Source organism: Dunckerocampus dactyliophorus, chromosome 10 (assembly GCF_027744805.1).
Source record: "Dunckerocampus dactyliophorus isolate RoL2022-P2 chromosome 10, RoL_Ddac_1.1, whole genome shotgun sequence".
NCBI lineage: Eukaryota > Metazoa > Chordata > Actinopteri > Syngnathiformes > Syngnathidae > Dunckerocampus > Dunckerocampus dactyliophorus.
The window spans coordinates 15992594-16012539 of NC_072828.1; the positions used below are offsets into that span (position 1 = coordinate 15992594).

The following is a 19946-nucleotide window of genomic DNA, read 5'->3' on the forward strand; positions in this document are numbered from 1 at the left end:
TTATTTATTTTTTAATTATTTAAGTTATGGTTTTGATTTATCAATTTATTTCTATTGTTACAAATTCACAAACTGTATTCTTTTTCGCTCCCTGTTATAAAATGGTAGCATTTCGGTCATTGCTGAGACATGGAGAACGGGTAGGATCAATAGATAAGATCTGCTTCTTCCTATTCCTTTTCGAACATGTTGAACTGTGGGAAACAAAGTGTGATTTTTCTCAATGTTAGTTGTTATGCGCGTTCGAAACCAATACAAACTTTACCATTACAGCATCAGTGTACAACCCAAATTATTCCAGCTGTTGTTTTAAGGTTAAAATACTACTAATTGTTGCGTTAATTCGTGAAAAGCAAATGACACAGCAGTAATAGAACAATCTACAGGCAGGATAAATGCTCAGCTAATTTGGTTAGTAGTTAAAAAGCTAATTAGATAATTACTCAATACTAAAAGAAAGTTTTCTTTGTAATGAAGTAACAAGAGTAATTTTACCACTTTGATTGTTTTTGCCAACTTTTTCGGGTTTTTTTTCCATTTTGCACAGTGATGATATGTTTTGCTGTCTGCCCACAAGCCCTCAAAATCTTTCACAAATAAATGAGCTGCAACAAATGAACTCGCACTCGACTGCCACTTAATGATTACTTAAACCTCCCGAGGATAATCAAACCTATTGTGCCTCCCAGATAGGACTCATGCACTTAAAAACGATTTCTGTTTGGAGTGTGCTTTTGTGGGGGCTTTTCACAATGACACTTTGTCTCTTTTGTTATTCTCTTTTGCAATATGACTTTTTCTTTGGGAAGGCGCTACACAACTGTCCCACACAAATAAAGTATTATCATTGCTCTCAAGCTATTCCACCTCCATTTAGAGGGCACGAGGAGGTGCCTCCACAACACCCACATACAAAATGATGCACAGCATGTGATCATCTTACGGTAGTGAGGCTGAAACACAGCCTGTGCTGTCACCGCCCCACTGACAGTTGTCACTAACACTCCTACTGTGAGCGTGATTCATGGTGGGAAAAAGTCAGAACTCTGCGTATCGGGCAGGGGAGCACGGCGCCCTGGCCTGGCGTGTCACAGATGCTTACTGTGGGAGAAACAAGACAGAGAGATGGTTGCAGACAGACAGGAAGACAAATTTCACCTCATCCCTGTCTCACACACGTTGCCTTACTCCTTTTTTCGACAAATGCAGCACACAGTCCGAGCGAGGATATTTATTAGTTTGTGTTTTAGCAGAGTAGTGTAAAAATACCCAACTAGAGTGCCATTGTGTGAATGGACAAAGGTGATTTTTACAATATGTGTGTACGTGAATGGGTAGACGGCTGTTTAAATTGCATAATGTGGAATGGGTAAACAGATGTTTAATTATGTGTGCGCGCTGGTGCCTAAGTGTATGATCTGACATTCACATTAAGTGTTTATGTGATTGGAAGGCTCTATGTTTATAATATGTGGGTGCCGGTGTGTGTCCACACCGTGTGTATGTGAATGGACAGACATACTAGTATTTACTGTATGTGTCCGTGTGTGTGAATGAACAGACAGCTGTTCACATTATAGATGTATGTGAATGTACCAACGTATTTGAGTATGTGCGTGTTAATGGACAGACAGTTGTTCACATTATGCGGCTATGTGAATGGACAAACATATTTGTGTGCATGTGTAACTAAATAGTGAAACATAAATTTACATTGTCTGTGTGTATGAGAATGTACAGACATGTGTTTACATTAAATGTACCATTTATGAAATGGTAAAGATACATTTTTAACATTAACATTAACATTGAACTCAGCTGTTGATGAAAAAAAGTACCCACCAAGTGACGAGTGATGCTGGGAACACCAAGGCAGGTTGAACCTCAAGGTGTATTGTGTGCATAGAGCACTTAATGTGCAGTCACTCCTCAGTAAGAAAAGTAGCTATTAGCTGTTTTAGAAGTCGCTAGATGATGTCTTTGGCAAATTTGCATATTATCTGCATATGATGCTGTAAGAGATGCTGTAGGAAAAAAGCATAACCTCAAAGGAGAGACAAAAAAGTGAGTAAAAACACCCTAATTATGTTTAGAGATCAACCCTGGCGGCATCACGCCTCGCACATGCGTGATTCATGGATGCGTGGAGCTCCACTATACTCTGTGTGGAGCTTGACAGTGCACTGATGGCTTGGGATTGCTTTGGTGTGGGGCGGACCTCTCAGCTGCTGCTCAGTGAGAAGAGAAACTGTGGATCAATACGTGCTTTTACTTTTATGTCCCCAAATACCAGAAAACTCGCCAACGATGCCAGAAAAAGTTGCTAAATTTGTCGCTAGTTGCTTTAGCGGAAAAAGTCGCCAGGTTGGCAACAATGTGTGTGGTTCCAATCCTGCCTGCACTGCCATATTACGTGTATTATCATTCTAAATAGAGATGCCAAACTTCACAGTCTGATTGGCTGCCCTGCTCTTGACAGATAGCTTTTCTCTGAACTAGAAATATCGTCCCGTTTTAATCTCGCAAAATCTCGTGACACAACAGTAAAGACAGACAAACATTAATATGTGGATGTGAAAGGACAGAAATGGTAAATACAGATTTTCATCATTAATATGTGTATGCGGAGGGGCAGACACACTCACTTGATGTGTGTATGTGATTAGAAACCTAGATGCGAGATGGCACAAACAAACATGACCGTAGCTGTCGACAGACTATATAAATCATCAAGCTTTCCATCACTCCATTCCTTAGAAGTCTTCAGCTTATCAGTAGCTCAGGCTGCTCCGTCTGCTTCAACACCATCAGTGTCTGCTTATAAGGTACCTTATAGCTGTGCTTCAAGTGTCAAAACACTGCTTTCTTTTGAGGAGAAAGCATCCGGTGACACTTTTTTTTAATGAATAAGTCGCTTCCATACATCAGTTCTCAACATCAAGTATTTTACCGCAGAGTCACAGATAATTGCTAAAAGATGAATATGTGGACCTGCTATGGACCGGTAAAAAATCACAAAGGTCAGGAGTCCAGCCTCAACTGGTCTCTAATGAGCCAATTGTGAACTTTGCTAGACCAAAATAAAGATCTAAAATGAGGGCTGTCAAAAATAGTGTGTTAACAGCGGTAACTACGGCGATTAATCATGATTAATTCATTTGAAAACCATGATTAATCTGATTAAAAACTTAAGCATTTGACAGCCTATTTAAAATCAGTTTAAAACATTGCAAGCTCCTGGCGACAAAAGCCTGCGTTTGAATAGAAGAAGAGTGTCATATTTGGGGCAATCCATGCCGTGCAGACTGGTGTTATATTATTATTATATGGTGTGAGAGCTCCCATGCAGCCCAAACAGCACCACCCACCCACTTGACCATCAAGTCAGTTTTTTCTACATAGTACCAGAGTAAAACATGTGCAATTTAAGGACACATCTCATATAGAATAGGTATTACCTTGTTCTTTTATGAAACAAACTAAACAGTCTTATTTCAAAGGCTTCGCATACATTTCTGGATCATTTTGGAGTCTTTCTTTATGTTATTATACAATGTGATGGCTATCATTAGGGGAGTGCCAATACACCTTTTTCACGATACGATAACAATATCGTAGCCTTGAGTATTGGCAATACCGATACAATATCAGCACAAATCATACAGACTTTTATCACTTCTTTTTGTATTGTGGAATGATGGAAAAGGCTTGATCGAGTTATATTACTCAGACAGAGTAACAATAGTGGGTATAAGAAAAACTGACCCATTTACTTCTTTATGCATATCAGGAATACTTTTCTGTTACACAGTAGCTAATCACCGTTTGGCATCCCGGATGTCAATGCTTTTCAAATGTTGTTTGACGGAGCCATGGGTTTGTTTCTTCACCTCCGTGGTCATGCAAAAATCCTCATGTTGTTTTTTGTGATGAAGCTTGAAATGGGCAATGAGGTTGGTTGTAGTGAACTTGTGCATGACAAGTTGTGCACTTAGATGCAACATCTTTTTTCGGACTTGAACAAAATACCGTCACGGCTGACATCACTCCTACTCCTTGCTACTTTGTTAGCATGTGAGCATACACTGTTGTTGTGATCATGTGGGCTGTGCATGCTGCATCCAGGTGCTGCTGGATAGAAGTGCTAGAGGTGCTGGAATGGATTGTTTGTATCGAAGTGTTTCCATCGGAGCATTTAAATGCAGGCCGATATAATCCAATACTCGTTTTTGTTGATAGCAGACCGATATCAATATCAGATTGGGACACTAATTATTATATATACCGGAAATTACAGACTATTAAATGCACCTGAATATAATCCGCACCCACCAAATTTAAGGAGAAAAAAACTGTGTACATATGTAGGCCACACTTGTCTATAAGCCACAGGTGTCAATGTTGTAACATGGGGTATTGACACATTAAGACACACTATAAACCTTGCAATCCGTCCTCCGCTCGATGTTCCCAGGGTCACTCGTTTGCTTCAGTGATGAGACGTGAGACGCTTTTTTTCATTGGAGCTCAACAGTTGCCGTGGACCAAGAAGTCCAAGCAGACACTGTAGTAACTCTACACTTGATCAAACTTACTTAAGATTTGTCAGCTCAAAACTTGATCACTGCATCAGACTAAGAAAGAAATTTACTACTTCCTGACTCTGCACTCTAAGCATCATGGAAACGGTAGTTTTTAGCCAAAAAGTCGCATCGTTGTTTAAGCCACGGGGTTCAAAGCATCATTCAAAAAGTAGCGGGCTTATAGTTTGCCGAGGAGCGAACACATTGATTATGTGATATGTTTTTAGTAGAGTGAGTGTGCCGCGGCTTTTGACTTTCTGGATTATTTTGGAGATTTTAATTGATTAATTTTATACAATGTAATGATTCTTACATAACTGGCGAGGAGTGAACGCATTACAGTCATTCTATGACTCAGCAGGTGTTTGTGCCCCACTACCCACCCCCACTTAAAGCTGTAAATCTAGGGATAAATGTCAAAAGATTCCATGGAGTTCAAAATCACTGAGGATAATCTGTTGTTTACGAGCAAATTATACACCAGCAACACAAACAAAGCCAGCTTCAGCTCCACTATGTGTCGGCAAGCGTGGATGAGGAAGCCCTTAAATATCTATACATTTCTCATGATGCTGTGCTTACGCTTGGAAGGATAGCTGGGCTCTCAAAATAAATAAAAAACCATGTGATTCACACACGTTCACACATGATGCAGTAGACACAGATGGATGTATAAAATTAGGCAAGAGAGGACTGACAACCTTGCCATGTAATGAAGTCATTCTACCTCAATTTTAAATGTGATGTTTCAAATTCAGATGTAATTTGTGGATGTTTTCCATGAGCATTACTACATTTGAATGAAGCATTTGTTAGTTACAGTGAGCTGCTCCTCAGCAAAACATGAGGGTCCACAAGAAAAAGGTTGTCATAAAAGGAGGAACACATGGTGTTGAGCAGGCTCATTCCAACAAAAGCGACTTTGCTGAGGAGATAAGTTGAAGGGGGCCGCACGGTTGCCTAGTGGTTAGCACGTTGGCCAACACAGTAACAGCTTGGAGATCGGGAAGACCTGGGTTCGATTCTCTCTTGGGCATTTCTGTGTGGAGTTTGCATGTTCTCCTTGTGTGCGCGTGGGTTTTCTCCCGGCTTCCTCCCACATTCCACATTCCAAAAAACATGCAAGTGAGGTTAATTGGTGACTCTAAATTGCCCATAGGTATGAATGTGAGTGTGAATGGTTGTTTGTCTATATGTGCCCTGCGATTGGCTGGCGACCAGTCGCCTGAAGTCAGCTGGGATAGGCTGAAAATGGATGGATAAGTTGAAGGGGATGGACGGAACTAAAGAGAAAACTATTACTTACAGCTGAATGCCACACAGGTATGCTTTATTCATTCACACACATAGCCAACCAGCGGCCAATGCGATTAAAAGAAGGAGCGGGGAGACGAGGATGACCCATTACTTTGTGTAAAACATATGACCTTCGCTCTTGTGTCCAGAAGAGGCGAGCTCATCCGACGCTAGATGGGGAATAAGAAGGTGGTGGAGGAGACTTGAAATGATGTGAAGAAGGTGGTCTGGTGAAAAATGAGGTGTAGGGAAAAGGTGGCCAGGTAATTTTCAAAAATGTCCCAAGATTTTTCATTTGTCCGACTTGCAAAGCCATTTTACATGGAGGGCAAATGTTAAACTTGTTCAGGTCACATCAAGGTCCCCTTGGCCGCTTGCTTGCTCGTCTCCTCGGGGGAATACTAATGGGGCTGCACATGCAGGGGTCACAGGGAGGAAAAAAAACCTTCAATCTAATAAAGCTTTTTGTTTTGCAGGGACATTGTTTATGTGGGTGGATGAAGTAGTGCTTGAAAACAATATTAAAACGAGAGGCGGGAATTAGAGCCCGACCGATATGGGATTTTTTGAGGCCGATTGGGGGCTGAAAAAAAGCTGATATCCGATGTATCGGCCGATATCCGATATATTGCCCGACTGTGCCGCACCTCAATAAACATACAAAAAACATTCTTGGATGATTTTATAATTATATAATTTCATATTCTGATGAAAGAGTAACGTCCTCAATTACAAAATGTATGATTTTTTTTCCGTAATACAAAAAACTGTCTTAAAAATACATATCGTCTTATAGTTGGGGTTGAGAGATTCATACATGCAAACCAGCAGGTCGCGCCAAATAAATTCAGACTTAGACTTTTTTGGTCTTTGATTTTGTTGAAAAGATGGTCATCTTGTATTCAGGCGAGAATATTTTTTGACCCAAGAAAACAACAATTGAGCTTCAAACAACGAATCACAAATGCAGCAGAAATGCAATTCTATCTTTCCACATTCCTGACTGCATGTTGTACGCACACATTTAAGTTTTAAAATGTTTACGCTGGCTTTAAAATGTGCATTTGTTCAAAAAGAATGAAACGATTTCATCACGCACTGAGCATCATCATGGAATTAGTTATTGACCATTTGAAAGGGGCGTTTTCTACGTTTTGAATGGTTGCCACAGTGGCGCTGTAGTCGCACTGTTCCTCCGGCTACGTTGGTCGGAAGGGGGGCCGAGACTTTGCTCTTTGTGCTTAGCCTGCGAGATCCCCGGTCCTCACTGTGTGTGATTATTTTCTTGTGGAAATATGTAAAAAATCTTGTTTATATTCCACCGCTACCCACTAACCTCGATGACCTCAAACATCGAATAAGAACAGCAATGAACTCAGTGGATCATGATATGCTGATGCAAGACTGGGAGGAATTCTCTGATCGCATTGATATTGCCTGTGCTCGATTCTGAGTAGAATACTTGTGACTCGTTTTCTATTGCTTTTCCTTACTAAAATATTGTGTAATAAAAACTGTTCATTCTTTTTGAATAACCCTGTATATTTCTCTCGGCTTTTAACGGTAGATAAGAAAGTTCAACATGGTTTCAACGACATCTGTTGAAAACGTAACATTCATTTTCGAAGGTTGTCAGGTCCTGGTTTATTGAAAATCCCTCAAATGTTAAAAATATGACATCATACATGTATAACATGATTATATTGGTTGTTTCACTGGCTGAAAGAAAATAGAAGAGAACACAAAGGTTCGCATCAACTGAAAGAGTCTAATGAAGAGACCGATACCAAGAGCAATACCAATACCAACCCGTTCTCCACTCTTAACACGGTCTGATACAATTCTGTAGGCGTGACAACTACATACACATATTGACCGTGTCTCTGACATGGTTGGCTTCAGCCGATATGTTTCGCACACACTAGAATGAAGAGGAAGCACACTTACAGACATAAACACATGGCAGCTACAGTATTACGCTCATGGTAATGTAATGGTTTATTTGTTATGAACATGCTTAACAAGTTACATTGGGGAACATCACATTTACACAAGTAAACATGTCCGAAAAGGAGTATGTCTCAGCAATTACTGATGGTTCGATATTCGGTCAAACACATTGTGGGTTACCAGTCAGAGTAGCTGTGATGGGAGAGGAATGCCTGTCAGGTTTGTCTATCATTACTCTCCAAATTCTGTCCTCTCTCAACCTTTAGGTTTTATTCTGCCTCCGTTGACAGCATCCAGAGACATGCGGCGATGTAATAAATCCTCACTGTTGGCGGCAGGCCGTAAAAACTGGGGAGCTAATCCAATTCGCTGGTGCGGGGACGTCGCATCATGCTGGGGGCAAAAGGCCTAAGAAGCAGTCGATAAAACCGCAGGTATTCTTCAACTCAGAATAAGAGTTGGGTTGACCAGGAGGCACGCGACATGAATTTACTAGTAAGTTCAAAGAAAATATGATGTGAAAAGTGTGAGCCCCTTCCCGATGTTTGTCACACTTACATGGCTCTAATTTACATATTAGCCAATGACAACACAACTGAACACGAAATGCAGTTTTTAAATGAACCTTTCTACTATTAAGGGAGAGGTAGGTTTGGATTTTTTTCTCCGACTGAGATTGAGATGGGTGGAGTAGCCAACAAAACAACTGTACTCATTTAAGAGTATTGTTACTTTACAACAATTTTACTCAAGAAAAGATATGTGATATTACACATACAGTATTAGTATAGGTACGGTTAATACGATCCAATAAGTGCTGTCAAACTACAGTCGTCCCTGGTTTATCGCAGTTATTATAGCACTGTAGCAAGGTACCAAGCTAACTAGTTAGCCTCTCCAATTTACTTATTCTAAACCTGAGAAAGTGTTTAAAACAGAGAAGAAGGACAAAGAAGGCAAAAATGTACCACTTTCACACGTAATGAGAGGAGAACCTTTTTTCACTCGATCTCAGCCATGGCATGCCCGTCTCAGCCATGGCGCGTCAACTTGGCTCTGCTGCCTCAGCAGCCTTCATGCAGCGTGAAAGCTAATGTAATCTATTATCATGTCTCATAACTTTACTGATGCCTAGTGACCAGAATACTACATATTTACTTGTCTTTCAATATTTTTGGACTAACAATAGGCCATAGTCAACCACGAAACAGCGATCATTTATGAATTATTTCTTTTTGGAAAAATCGTGATAGTGTGAGGGAGTGATATTCGAACCACGATATGGCGAGGAACGACTGTAATTATTTAAAGCAAGCAAAGAGAATCTACCAGCTGCGTGCAGTTACTTTTTAACAAATATAACAAACAGAAGTGCAGTGTGCATGTGTAACAGATGCCAACTATTTGGTTGTAAAAGTAAATTGTTGAAAACCTCTCTACCTAATGCCTCAAGAAACGTGCAGCACAGTGCATTGACAGCCTGTTCTTTTTAGCTCACTACTCGACTTAATTATCAATCAATGGACATATGTGGTCGCCGGTTCGAGCCCAGTGTGTGCAAGGCTGGCCTGCTGGGATGACGACTGTTACACATGGGTAGGTCTACTTTGAAATAAATGACTACTTTTCAGAAAATAGAGTGCTTCTTTTAAAAATGTCTTTCTATGTTTTTTTGTTGCTTGCTAATTTCCCGTCACATATCAAGCATACAGGGAAGCCAAAAGCCAAAAGCCAAAAAAGACAAAGGCATCTGTCTATGCAAAATTCAACTCTGTATTTTCTTCTGAGGTGATTTTTGTGGCGTTCGTGATTATTCCTGCAGGCACAGACCTGCTTCCCCTCCCTGTCCCATGCTCATCCAGTCACCACTCAGAACTCTCCCAGGATGCATTCAAGGCCTTACAGACAATCTTATATTTCAAACAATTTTTAAATATGTGCATTCCCCCCGCTACGGTGTTTAATACAATCTCCAGGCTCTGCGAAGGGGACCACAACAAGGAGGCTGAAGAGCCGTATGCGACTTTGGAGCCGCAAGTTGCTGACCCCTTGTTCAGCCGTCGCCAGTCAGTCTTCGTTTTTTACCCTCTTTTATCAGTTTGCAGCACTTCACATCTGAATAATAGCTGCATGATATATTCCACCTAGACAGGTGACACTGTAACAAGGTAATCAATGTAAATCTCTGTTCACAGTCGACATACAGTTCATTCTTGATGCCTGTCTTACACAGACATCACTCTTTAGAATTGCATGACAAACCAGGAATGAATGCAAGAGGGTATGCCTATTATTTTGATACGTAATCATATTTTTCCAGGGAAGTTGAGAAGCAAACCTACAGGAGGATGACTGATAGGCTGAAGGAAAGTGAGATGGATGGCATGTTTAAAATTGCATATATAAATGACAAATACCACAGTTTGGGCGCCTGGTTAAGTGTCTTTTTCTTGTCAGTACTTCAAATAAGGAGAGAAGTCTCTCCTCATTTGAAATTCCAATCTTATTTTATATTGCTCATTAAATAATCTCAGCATCAAACTATTTGCTAGGAAACATGTGTGTAAGAGTGTGTGTGTCGTAGGCTTCAGTAAAGCCCAGCGGCAGCGTAATCTGCCACTTTGATGTGCAGTTAAATCAATCTGCATCTCATCACAATCACAGTCAGCGGCTGGCAGAAAGAAGCATCCTTCTGGACCACCCAGTCACCAACACGAAGATGGACTAATGTTCTTTCTGCAGGGGGTGGGGGGAGGAACAACAATGTTGTACCACCGTTTTATCACAGGACTGACACATAAACACAGAAAGCGATTCACACTTATGGACAAGAGCAAAGGCTATTCAACTAATTTGCTCTAATAAAGTCATAAAGTCATAAATAAAATAGAAACAATATGTTTACACTAGTCAAAGATCCTCTAAATGACATGATCACTAATATCTATATTTACATAAATAATATATATGATCTAATATTGTGTATTTATTAGGGGTGTCGTGAGATCTTGTTAAACCGTGACAAGATTTCTCAGTTGCAGAAAAGCTGTATCGTGATAACAGGGCAGCCAGAAGCCAGACTATGAACTATGGCATTGCTACTATGAATGATAATAGAGTAATATGGAAATGGCAGTGTGCAAGGCATTATTGGAAGCACAGACAAGTGCTTTAGGCAGACCTTACAATCCAACCTACTTCGGTGTTCACAGCGTCAGCGAGTGACGTGTGGCTGTTTTTTCCATCAGAGTTACTGTAAATAGCTGCTTGTTGATGTCCAAGCAGAAGCTGCTTTGTAGCAATTCTACATTTGATCAACTTTACTTAAAGAGTAAAGATCAACCAACGTAGATGCTTGGACTTGTCTGCACCCTTAACCACCGAGTGATTCTATTGACGCTCAAATGCCAGATGTCAAGCTCCATCTCCTTTTCATACCATATCTCATAGATAGAGGAGATCCCTGCTGACAATTTAGCTACATGGTCTCTATATTTAGCAAGGGTCCGCATTTTAGTGTTTCTTGCATCATGCATTTATTGTGTAATTAAATATAAGCCATCCATCCATTTTCTATACCGCTTCTCCTCTTTAGGGTCGCGGGGGTATGCTGGAGCCTATCCCAGCTGACGTCGGGCGACAGGCCTGGACTGGTCGCCAGCCAATCGCAGGGCACATATAGACAAACAACCATTCACACTCACATTCATACCTATGGACAATTTAGAGTCTCCAATTAACCTAACATGCATGTTTTTTTTTGGATGTGGGAGGAAACCGGAGTACCCGGAGAAAACCCACGCACGCACGGGGAGAACATGCAAACTCCACACAGAGATGCACAAGGGAGAATCGACCTGGGAGCCCAGGTCTTCCCGATGTCCAGACTGTGACTGTGTGGCCAACATGCTAACCACTAGACCACCGTGCAGCCGACAATAAGAATGAGACGATGATATGGCATGATATACAGCAGGGGTCGGGAACCTTTTTGGCTAAGAGACCCATAAAAGCCACATATTTTAAAATGGATTTCCTTGAGAGCCATATAATATTTTTTAACATTGAATACAAGTAAATGTGGGCATTTTTAAGGAGGACCTCTAAAGTTATTCTTTTTATTAACATTGTTACACTGAAGCTATCCAATAATAAATAAATTACTTCTTACCATTAATGCGACTTCTGGTGCTGCGTGCTTTTGCACCGTACTCCGTATCTTTTTCTTTTTCCAGAATTAGCGATCTGACTATTTGATTTAAGGAAGGGAAGTTCATGCGAATAGGCTACCGCGAATAGGCTACCGCATTATCCAGTGATAATCGAATTTTGGTGTTTGACCCGGAAAATATTGGAAGGACAGCTGGCACTGGCTCTGGCCACCCGCATTGTGGTAGAAAATGGATGGATGGACTAAAATGCATAACAAAGTTTTATATTTTGAGTGTTATTTTTAACACTGTGATTTCTGTAATGTACATTAAAAGGTCAGCGAACAAAAAAACAAAAATACATTTTTATCGTGTTAAGACATGTTTGAGAGCCAGATGCAGGCATCAAAAGAGCCACATCTGGCTCCCGAGCCATAGGTTCCCTACCCCTGATATACAGTATATGTCATCACATTTAACACAAAAATCTCATCTCACTGCGCTGTATTTACCTCATTTTGAGATGAGATTACACACGGTACTGTGCATTGAGACGAGAGGTGATAAGAATGATATGATGAAATAAGCGTGCATTGTGTCATTCTCATTGCATTATCAAGAATCAAACCCAGGTCTTCCCGATCTCCAGTGTTGGCCAACATGCTAACCACTAGACCACCGTGCGGCCTAAATATAAGCCATTTGTCTTTAAATGTATATTTTTTTAATTATACCTAAGAAAGGACAGATGGACAGCACTGATGTAAATAGACAAAAACAAGAGACAAACAGTGAGCTGTATTATGATTAATATTATTTTGTTACATATTATCATATCGTGGTTTATTTGGTCTAAAAAAGTATTGACAATAATATCTTTGAGCATCAATTTGTGGGACAATAAACATTTTGACTCCGTTAAATAAAAAAGTTTATCCAGTTATATTTTTTCATTGTTACTTTCCTAAAATTAATGTTAAAATCTCGTCCTCGTAACACACCTAGTATTTATATAATTGTTTTATTTCGATCAATATTTTCCTTTAGGTACTTTTTATTTGACTTATTTAACTTTATTTATCATAATGATAATATTTATTATTAGGGCTGACAAAAATAGCGGTAACTCATTTATTGAATTAATTACAAAAACAATGTTTAGCGTTTAGCGTCATTTCAAGCCTCTGTTCTGACGGCACAATAGCGTCCCCACACAGTCACACAGAGTATGATGCTCTTTTATAACTTCATTCTGAACTGAACACGACAACAGCAGTGTATCCCCAGCTCACCAACACGTCAACTCACAAACAACACTTCCTCATTGTCACTACATAATTCGCTGACACTCTGAAAATCACCACGTCTTTATTATGGGTGTATGTTTTGTCTAAATAAACAATAAGACAAAGAAAAAGAGTAAGTGAATATTTTCATTACTCACTAACGTAACTCTTACTGCGGAAGTGCAATTTGCTGCATTTAAGTATGCTCGGAAATCCCAGAAAATACATCTACAATCATAACGTGAATTCAACTTAAATTACGTGGTGTCTTTGAACGCAACCCCTCATTGCTCATACAAGTAGTAACACGGTTAAAAGTACGATTCAAATGTTCTGCTACTATTAAAGAGACTAGTATTAGACAAATAGTTTTCCAGACATTTGTGACACCTTTTTGCATTATTTAAAAGTTCAGTTCATTTGGAACAGTTAATACATACAAATAAATATAATTGCGACCCGTTATTTATCTCATTCATAAAATACAGTAAATATTGGCATATTTCACACATACTTGCAAATGGTGATTAATCATGATTAATTAATTTGAAAACTGATTAATTTGATTACAATTTGTAATCATTTTACAGGCCTAATAATGATAATAATAATTATTATGCTTATTTTTTACTTTAGCAATGCTTTTACATAAAACAAATACAGATGAGTCATCATAAAAACTCACAAGTTAAATCAAACTTGTTGCTAGGCAGAATTCATGGAGCAAAATTCATGAAGTCATGAAATAAATAGCTTACTGTACGCCATCTAAGATGATTCTATGCTGTTTCCTTCGCAACTTGGTCAGAAGACTCCACTGCCAGACACAGGAGAGAAAGGACAGGAAGAACAGGCAGGAATAAATTTGACAAGCACATGCTCACTAAAAAAAAACAGCGCCATGAGGATTAGCAAAAAAATGAATCCACAGAGACTGATTCCAAAACTGTCACAATCCACAACGCTGTTTGAAAAAGCAACAATCTTTTTCATCACAGCACCACCTGCTGGATCCAGTGTGGCAAGCGGTGAGACTAATTAAAATGTGCAAATGAAAGAGGGGTGAAATGAAACGCAGAAAGCACGGCAGCTGTTCACAGGAGTAAGGAGAGGTGTGATGAATATCCAGGGGGGAAAGTAGGAGCACATTTGTTAAAATAAAATAAGATAAAGGAATAGACAAAAGCAGAGAGACTGGAAGGTGTTTTACTCTGCAGGCTGGCTTTATTGCTATGTGCAGTGCTTTGAGACAGGCCGTGGTCCCGTGGGTGTATCGATTCTCAGGCACTCTCATTTGGGAGAAACACAATTTATGAGGCCTGCCAGCACTGAGGTTTATTTACTTATTTACCTGATGCCTTGGTCTGGCCCCCATACATGGGGCAACAAGCTCAACACATCCTAGTATCACCACTTATTTAGGGTATATAAATCACATGGAGTGGCCTAAAATAAAATTAATAACTAGTCTTCTACTAGATCACCTTAAGACTTCAGGGGAGGTGTGGAAGTTTGAGAAAAATAAGGCAAAAGGGCCTTTCAAATATGCTTCAGTGGTGTTTAAAAGCTGAAATGAATGATTTTTATTTCCTACAGTGAGAGATTAAACAGAGTCTGGGGTGATCGGAAAACATATGCTCCAGAAAATCAGTTTTTCAGGGATTAGGAGAGGCCCCATCCGTATTATATTCTTTGACACTTTGAAAGCCACCTTACTTGAGGGATCAAATTGTGCTTTGCCCCCTGCTGCACAGTTTACAGTCATTCAATTACACACTGGCGTCATTCTAGTTCTTAAGCGACAGGTTTCCAGGTGTGTTGTTTTTCCACTGTGACACACTCAAATGATTCTGGATGTTCAGAATGTGCGAAAATCCCTCAGGATGCATTCAAAGCAAACAAATGCGTTTAGCATCTTGGATTACAACTTGGTCCTTCAATTATATCGCATAGAAAGACAGAGTTTCCTTACGTACTCCTATCTCCAACTCAGCATCCCCCTCCTCCTCCTCCTCTCCTTCCCCTTGTCGCCGCCCCAATCTTGTAAGCTGCACACATGAGCCTGATAATTGGATTTCAACAGACGGTTGTCAAACGGCAGCGTCAAATAACTGGAAACAAAAACCCCAAATTAATCCTCGGCCCGTCTGGTCTCCCGTGGGGGGACGGATTGAAGCTTACGCTGATTGCGAATCTTGCATCTCACAGCTGTGACACATGTGGCCCGTGGAGAGAAGACTGGACATTAACATGGCCGGTGTTTATAGGCATTCTGTGTGCAGCTGTGTGAATTTTGTGCATGTGTGTGTGATAAGAAGGCTTTAGCAGACGTTGCGGAGTATCAACACCCACCTCCCCATTACTCCCCCCTTCTTTCCTCCGGCTGGTAGTATCCCTGGAGGAAGGAACACAGAGGCCAGACAACATCAGGCTGCACTTTGATCATTTCTCCGTAATTGACAGCGCTCCAATCCGAATGCATCTATTGCAACAAACACAAAGTGTTCTTCTTATTTATTTATTAAGTGACATTTGTTTTTTATGTACCCACCAGGGAGGCTACTGAAAACAAGTCCTGGTGGATGTCCTTGTAAAAGTGTGGATTTGAGGGACATAACACAAGTGAGTTGTAAGATAATTGTGTCTCGCCTACAGTCAAGCATGGATGGTGGTTGTAGTGCCACTGTCTGGGTCTGCCAGCAATGCGGACCATGAATTCCAACATGTACTGTGACATTGTGAAGCGGACCATGATTCCCTCCCTTGGGAAACGGGGCAGCATGGCAGTTTTCCAACATGATAAGGAGTCCAAACACACCTCCTAGATGACAAGTGCCTTGCTGAGGAAGCTGAAATGTGAAGGTGATAGAGTGGATAAGTATGTTTTCCAACTGAGCACCTGTAAGGCATCCTGAGTCTGATCAGGCTGGTTTATGGGGTTTCACAGTATTATAATATGATACTATTATATAGTCATGGAAAAAATGATTAGACCGCCCTTCTTTCTTCAGTTTATGGATGTTGTTTAATGCATAGCAGAACTAAAGGTACATTTGTTTGGACAAATATAATGATGATAACAAATATAGCTCATAAGAGTTTCATTTCATGATATCTAGCAACTTCCATGGTTTTCTTGATAATAACCAAAATCACTTAAGTTCTTACATGATAGCATTGTGCTGCCAAAAAAATGAACTCCATTTATTTGTCATTGAGCTATTTTTGTTGTCATTGTTATATTTGTCCAAACAAAAGGTACCTTTAGTTGTATCAGGCATTAAAATGAACAAGAAACTGAAGAAACAAGGGTGGTCTAATCATTTTTTCCATGACTGCAGTAATCTCTCGTTTATCGTGGTTTTAATTCCAGAGCCGACCATGAGAAGTGAATTTCTGCAAAGTAGGATTTCTTCTTTATAAATTGAATATTTCGTAGTTTGAGCATGAAAAACCTGTTTATGACCTTCTAAATATGTTTTTTTAGCATTGTTAGAGCCCTCTAGACATAAAATAACACCCCATTGTCACTTTTACACTCATATTACCCAATATAGTAGGCATAATAATAGAAAGTAAGACCTCTTAAACATAAACAAGACATAACATAGACTCACACATTAGCACTGACAGCGTACTTCATGCAGTGGCTATTGTCTCATCAATGTAACGTTACTGACACCTAGTGACCAGTGTAGAATACTATTGTAATGCCGTTGTTTATGGTTAATTATTTATGGTTTATTAACAGGCGGAGAACACATATGCAGTGAACGTTCACACAGGAGCTGCTGTCAGCCACAACTCACGCCAGTCAATACACTCTCCACCAAAGACGCTGCTCTCCACACTGCTAACAGTGAGCTAAACACAGTCAACTCTAGCTAACTTACACAGACACGTTTCACAGGCCCCGCTCCCTAAAGGCGCACACAAGTCACAGACTACACTACATATCGTGTCTTCTGAATGCCATATACAGTCAAACTTGTCTATAGCGGCCACTAGAGGGAGTCTGCAAAAGTGGCCGCTATAGACAGGTGGCCTCTATAGACAGGTTGGCGTCCAGTTTGAAGGTTGACCAGTAGAGGAAAAAAAAAAAAAAAAAGGGGGAAAATTTTTTTTAATAATAATGTTTACCAGTAGAGGGCACTGCGGACTGTGGATAAAAGTTGTACAGCACTACTAGGCTTGTTATTATCATGGTTCATTGTTTTAATCCTGAACATGCATGAGTCAAACAGTAGCACATCACATAGTACAATTCACAATTTTGCATGTCCAAAAAGGAGTAGGAAGAAGCAAAGCTTATTTAATCCTACCCCTCATCAGTTTCACATCAGTTTCAATACATTTATTCACCTCTTGTTCTTCCAAGTGTACTTTGTAGGTCTACATGACATTGTAGTGCAATCATAGCCAAGGTTTTTACTTACTAAAAGGAAGCTAGAGGCTTAATAATAACTGATAGAATATATCCACGACCCACAGAACAAAGCTGTGCTAGTAATGTCTTACGCTTGTTTTTAATATTTTACTTTTTACAGCTTTAGTTCATCAGGAAGTGACGGGAAGTGACGGTGGGCGTCCCGAGCAGGAGAGCTAGGCTCAGTGCTAGCTGTGAGTTTGGAGAGAGTTGGGAAGTGTGTTTATGTTGGCGTGGATGTAAAGTCCTGCAGTGTTCTCCGCTGTTAATAAAGCCATTAAAGTGCATCGGCGACGTGAGTCTCTCCTTCCCCACAACAAGCGGCATTACAGTATTGACCAGTGCACACCAGGAAATAAACGGTGTCATTTCTTACAGGCATTGGCTGGACAGCTATGTAGTGGGGCTTGTTTAACCTTTGCCTTATGGGCAAGCAGGAAGGAGAGACGATGCTGAGAGATGTGTGTGTGTTCTGAGCTGCTGTCTGGTGGCCGCGTTCAATAAACAAAGTTGGCAGAAGAAACAGGAGAAGTTTCCTTCTTTGCTTCAGAGCTGAATAACACTGACAAGTTAACAGACTAGTAACGAACGGAAAAGAAGACGGCTTTTTTTGTGTCGAATACAGAAGATGAGGACTTTGATGGATTTGTGGATGAGGATTGATGAAAAATAACGTGAGTACATTCTAAAATACTTCAATTAAGTACAACCGAACTCAGTTTTGCTCCCGCTGCCGCATGCATGCTGGCGTATGTTTTTTTTTTTTTTTTTATTGTAGCGTCGCTGGGAGCACGTCCTGTTCCCAGCCTAATTTGCGGTAATGTTTTGGTGCAAATGCTCTTAAAGTTACATGTTTGACCAGGAAACAGCAAGCTCAAAAGAAGACGGCTTTTTTATGTGGAACAACTGACAGTTTGTGTGGATCTTGTGAATGATTGTGACTGAGCTAGGACTCAGTAATTAAAGTCTACACACGGCGGCTTCATTGATTGAAAAATAAAACTTTTTTGTGCATGAAGCTTCTACTTGAGTTGGTAATTTGGCCACTATATGCAGGCAGATATTGACCAAGGGAGACAAAATGGGTGGCCACTGGCCGTGTTGGACAGGTGGCTGTTATACACAGGGTCTATAACATGTAAATTTGCTGGGGGGGGGACTTTTCAGTGGCTGCTATAGGCAGGTGGCCGTTCTATAAAGGTGGTCGCTAAGACAGGTTTGACTGTATTTCTATTTATGTTTTATGCTTGAAAATGCTTAATTTAGGCCAATATGTAAAATTTCACTAAATATGCATATTTTGACTAATAAAAGGCTGTAGTCAACCATGAAGCAGCAATAATTTATTAATTCCTTTATTCTGAAAAACCGTGATACAGTGAAGCCGTGAAATTGTAACCGCAAAGTAGCGAGGGACGACTGTATGTACTGGAATAATATAGTATGATAAAGGTGGGTTCGGGTTATCTTAACTGACAGTTAGGGCTGGACTCGACCCCTGTAAGTTAGACTAGACCTCTTAATTGCCGCTGAATCTTAATTCAATCATCTGACCGAGAGATATTTTACAATTATATGCCTAAAACTCAAAACTAAATGCAGGCTTGGATGAGTTCTACTTGAGGATGCTCTATCAGATTACTGACATAAATTCCTGCAGACACACTCCAACATTTTGTCAGAAGTCAAAGGTGCTTTAGCTCCAAGGTGGAGACCTACTCCATATAGTCTTCCATTTGCACTTACTAGTGTAACAGCCAGGTGTCCCAATACCCTCTTCCATATGCATCCCGGGACATTACTTCAAACACCCTTCCCATTTCACTAACGGTTTGATATATTAGCCAAAATGAAACCTGAAATAGACGTGCCAAGCAGCAATTACGGGCAAAGTAGGAGCGCTACACACTCGCCGCCTCCTTTGCGTACAATCTCTTAGTTAATGTGATGAAGCAGATAACAATTACCTGCAGCCTGGAGCTTGACCAGGGGAAAGTGACTGATTCCCTATTCATCTCCACCACATCTAAGTCAGAAAGAACATTAAGGCACTCCAGCCTGAATATGAAGTAATAAAGTGATTTAGCCGCTTACTGCTGCTTAATTGGAAGCAAATTAACCCGCACTTTACGGCTGAGATGGGGCGTTTGCTGGCTGCATTTGTAATATTTCACCCTTCTGCAGCAGAGAGAAGGTTCTGGAGGAGAAGCGCTGCGTCTCCTCAACACAGAGGTTCGCAAATAAGAGCAAGGCT

The 19946-nt window shown here is 40.3% G+C and overlaps 1 protein-coding gene across 2 annotated transcripts in view; it reads right to left on the reverse strand.

Annotated features, from left to right (window-relative positions):
* ncanb (neurocan b) overlaps positions 1 to 19946 on the reverse strand; it is a 202194-nt gene that overhangs the window by 132173 nt on the left and 50075 nt on the right. Inside the window, exon 5 of one of the 2 annotated variants that reach the window (XM_054789127.1) lies at positions 14025 to 14083. The exons of the other annotated variant lie outside the window; for it this stretch is intronic. Within the exon in view, the coding sequence (XP_054645102.1) occupies positions 14025 to 14083 (59 nt within the window). The remainder of the gene's footprint in view (positions 1 to 14024; positions 14084 to 19946) is intronic. 2 annotated transcript variants of the gene reach the window in all.